This window comes from Athene cunicularia, assembly GCF_003259725.1.
Source record: "Athene cunicularia isolate RWA chromosome 1 unlocalized genomic scaffold, athCun1 chr1_part1, whole genome shotgun sequence".
In the NCBI taxonomy this organism is placed as follows: domain Eukaryota; kingdom Metazoa; phylum Chordata; class Aves; order Strigiformes; family Strigidae; genus Athene; species Athene cunicularia.
In genome coordinates this window covers 9,813,147-9,817,747 of record NW_020799091.1, presented here as the reverse complement: position 1 = coordinate 9,817,747, position 4,601 = coordinate 9,813,147, and the positions used below count along the sequence as shown (strand labels likewise).

The 4,601-nt window shown below is 38.6% G+C and overlaps 1 protein-coding gene across 1 annotated transcript in view; it reads right to left on the bottom strand.

The window, feature by feature from the left end:
• Positions 1–1,075: 1,075 nt before the first annotated feature.
• MTNR1B (melatonin receptor 1B) overlaps positions 1,076–4,601 on the bottom strand; it is a 10,666-nt gene continuing 7,140 nt past the window's right edge. The window contains exon 2 of the mRNA XM_026849038.1: positions 1,076–2,085. Within this exon, the coding sequence (XP_026704839.1) occupies positions 1,217–1,978 (762 nt within the window). The 5' untranslated portion in view covers positions 1,979–2,085 and the 3' untranslated portion in view covers positions 1,076–1,216. The remainder of the gene's footprint in view (positions 2,086–4,601) is intronic.

Below are 4,601 nucleotides of genomic sequence, written 5' to 3'. Positions count from 1 at the left end.
TGGGGGTGTTCAGCCTGGAGAAGAGAAGGCTCCAGGGAGAACTTAGAGCGGCCTTCCAGTACTTAAAGGGGGCTGCAGGAAAGATGGGGAGGGGCTATTTACCAGGGAGTGTAGGGATAGGATGAAGGGTATTGTTTTTAAACTGACAGGGAGTAGATTTAGATTAGACATAAGGAATCCGTTCTTCACTGTGAGGGCGGGGAGACACTGGCACAGGTTGCCCAGAGAATTTGTGGCTGCCTCCTCCCTGGAATTGTTCAAGGCCAGGTTGGACGGGGCTTTGGGCAACCTGGGCTAGTGGAAGGTGTCCCTGTCCATGGCAGGGGGGTGGAACTATGTGATCTTGAACATCCCTTCCAACCCAAAACATTCTATGATTCTATATGCCATAATTTCCAGCCTGTTGCAAATGTGTAAGATGTGTTAAAGTGCATCAAATTACTTTGAATGTATATATTTAGGTAAATAAACTGTGTGCAATGAAAATTCAATCCTTTCTAAAGGAAGAATATTGAATAAAGTAAATGTGTAAGAAATGAACCATTTGTATTATATTATCTGCCATAAAATCCACCACGAAAGATGAACAGTGTAAATACACTGTATTCCCAGTCTCAGTGTATGCAAGTACGAACAAGCTGTGAGGAAAGGCTCTAATGTTAATATTTGCTTTTACACAAATATTTTTCTTTCCAACTTACAAGTTTGATTAAAAGATACTACTATTGCCACCAGTACATGCACAGAAACATGATGTTTGGCCTATGTGTGGAAAATAGAGTATCTTCTTCAGCCTCTTTTTGAGATACAGGAGGGAGGAATTTATCATTCCACGGCCTTGATGATCTGCTGTGCCTATAGACAAGTACCTTCTTTCACTATACCTTCTAAGAATTGAATCCCGATCTTCCATAAAGAATGCAGAACTCCCACTGAAGTAAAAAAATATGCCTCATTCATATGTCTGGGAGCAGAATTCAGCTCTCAACTAAAACAGCTTGCTCTCACCTGCTGCTTTAATTCCAAAATGCATTTTCAATTGATATCTTGTATAAATCATGATTTGAGAACAATGTGCTTTATCCAGAAGACAGCATTCCGGTCACAAAGTACCATCCAAATGAAAAGCCCCCCAAAGTATGCAAGAATGACCAAAACTTTACAACTATACTCTTGGGTTTCTCTATGACAAACTCTTGCATGGACTATTACACATTTACAGGGTATCAGTTTTCATTTGGTCATTGTTGTTTAAAGCAGGAGAAGGCTTGCTCTTCTGACCATCAGTTCCTCCTTTGGATGTGTCCTGGAAGAAAAGCCTTGGCATCCACAGGGACATTAAAATTCGTTTGTATTCATTCCGAAAATTCTGATTTAGAAGTCCGTATATTATTGCATTAAGGCAGCTGTTGAAATAGGCCATGAAATAACTTACAATGAATAACCATTCAGGAACTTTTGGTGCCATTTCCATAGGATCAATAGCTACAGCCATTCCAATGAAGTTTAGAGGTGCCCAGCAAAAGGCAAAAATCACAAAAACCACAAACATGGTAAGAAAGTTTCTGAAGTCACTTGGCTTCAGTCTTGGCTTTGTTTCTGACTTGACTCGTCTTCTAACTTGAAGCACTAAAACCCAAATTCGAAGGTAGCAGAAGCTCACAATGGTGATAGGGACGATGAAGTGAATTACCACCACAGCTATTGTATAGTAGGAGCTTGCGGTCTGAACAAATGTGCATGAATAAATGCGTGGATCATACTTTAAAGAGCCAACAAAAAAATTTGGCACAGTTGCAATTACTGTTAATACCCAGACTAAGCAGACATACAGCATTGTGTTCCAAAAGCTGAACACTTTGTCATAGACAAAACTATGACATATATAGCAATATCGGTTTATTGCAATTGCAGTGATGTTGAAAATAGAGCCTATTACACTTAGTCCCATCACAAAGCCACTCACTTTACAGTGCATTTCACCCAAAGTCCATCCATTGTGGAAAATAGCTAAGAGTACCAGTGGGTATGGATACAAAGCCACCACCAAATCAGCCAAAGCTAGGCTCACCACAAATGCATTACCTGGGGAAAAAGAACAATACATAGACATAAGTCTGAAAGCAAGCATAGTTTTGAACAAGAAGAAAATATGATATATTATCTTGGATATCAGCGATGCTAAATTATTGATGATATCAGCAAGCAGCAGATATATAGGCCTAATAGGTCAGTATTAGAAACAATTTTACAATTCAGCTTAGAAAACCATAGAAATATCTGCAGCAACATGATGTTTCAAATTTGATGGTGACTGCATTAATATATCCTCCTTTCTATTTTAATCTTTAATAAACATAATAATCAGCGAGCCATTACACAAGCACATGTTGTTTCAGTGTAGCTAACTCCACAGCTGGATTGAATAAGGTGAAAAAGAAAAAAATATAAATTGGGCCAGGTAGCCAAGGCATTATGCCATTCTGACATATCACTGGAATACTAACAAGCTTGACAAGTATCAAGGGGAAGGATGTACAAACACTAGGTCTATAGGGATTAGGAGGATGTGTTGGTTTATGTAGATTCTAAATTGCTACACAATAGTCTGTAGTATAGATATTTTCTGCATGAATGGCCTACCCATACTGCAGTTATCTTCCCACTGGACTGACTAAGGAACAGTGAATTGCCTTCACCACTCGATGTAGAAAAACATATTTAATTATAAAAAGGAAAAATGCATGAATACAAGAGAAAGTATTCAAATTAATGGAAGGAACCTTTAGATCCTTTTCTGTTGATGACATTTAAATCAACTTTAGTGATATGATTGAGACTTATTTTCTCTCTTTAAACCGTGTCCTTTTCATCAGTTTGAAATTTCTGGACATTGTATATAAGGATACTTTAATAAAATAGTGAGATGATAAACTATGTTCCTGAAAAATGAAATATGAATTCATTCTCTTGGAACTTCCCAGGAGACAGAAAATTGAGGTACTAACTTTAGATTCTTGGCATTTAGGTGGCATAAAACACATTTCTGGTTTGCATACTCACTTTTTTGCTTAGAGTCCTTCACAGCATGAACAGATGTGTAAAAGACCCAAGTAGCATTTAAAATTGTGTGTGGAACATAATTATTTTTTTAAAAAAGGGTAGTTAGATGCGTAATTCTGCAAATTCTGACCTTTCTAGTCCTCATCTAGGAAAGCATTTCTCCACTGAATTTTAAGTACATAAATAATGCTGTGGATAAAGATATCATTAGCTGGGAAACATAAAACCAACAACTGTGTGGGATTAAACTCTTCAAAAAATGGCAGAAGTTACCTATATACTGTTTGCTCTACCTGCTCTGCAGTAGCTTGTTTAACCTGAATTAAGGAATGGGGAGCTGTCTTTCTCCCACACACTTTAGGGGAAGACCATGGTTGTCAAATTTTACACAACAGCTACTGAATTTGACAAAAAGCAGGATTATCCATCTGTAGCCACAGAAACATGTCTCATCTCAAGAATGGTGTACAAATTGTTTTAGATAATTCCTTGTTATACGTTTAGCAATCTGTCTCACACTCTCTCTATAAAGGCCACACAAGTGTTTTCACAGCTACAGTTCACCGCATGGTACTGGATGTAAGGCAATTCCATGCTATTTGGCTTAGAAGCCCTCCCAAGCTGCAGTCATTCCCTGCTTTAGGGCTGAGGGCAGTCTATTTGTGTATGTTGGATTTGCACAAGAAGGTTATTTCCTGCTGGCTTTATATGCACTATACTGAATACAATTCAGTAATGTCATGCTATTGTGAAAAAGGTAAACATAATTTCCAGATGCAAAACCACATAAAGTAATTTTACTGCCTTACTCAGGATTGCTAAGGCATGAGAAAAAGGTCTCCAGTTTGGAGCTTCACACTTCAGAAAAGAAGTAAACTCTAATTAGAGCTAATCCAGAGCAAAGCAAATATCTACTAGTTTTGTGATCTGTGGGGGATAATTGAACAAACTAGGGAAATGATTGAGTGGGACCTGATAAATCAAGTGAGCAGGAAGGATATAATCCATTCTCATGACTGTGGTGAACATCAACAAGCTGCAGACACAACAAGGAAGTTTCAAATTAGACACTGAGAAAAACATTTTAAAGGCAGGAAGAAAGAAGTGCTGGAACATCTTGCTATGACTCTGCCATTGGAGGCTGTAAGAAAAAGTTAAATAAGCATTTGTCACTACTGGCCTAGACACAGCTGACCCCTGTTTTGAACATAGGAAGTATAAGATGACTTTGAAGGCTTCTTCTGTCTATATAATAAATAGGATAAAAGACAAGACTAACAAAGGAGCAGGGGCATCTTTATCAGAATGTATTTATATAATAGGAACAAGAAGATATATTTTTCAACACTTTATCTGACATTAGAAGATAGAGAAGTCAGGAGGAAGAGAGAAAGGAAGAGAGAAAGGAAGGAAGGAAGAGAGGAAGGAAGGGAGGGAGGGAGGAAGGCAGGCAGGCAGGCAGGCAGGCAGGCAGGCAGGCAGGCAGGAAGGAAGGGAGGAAGGAAGGGAGGAAGGGAGGAAGGAAGGGAGGAAGGAAG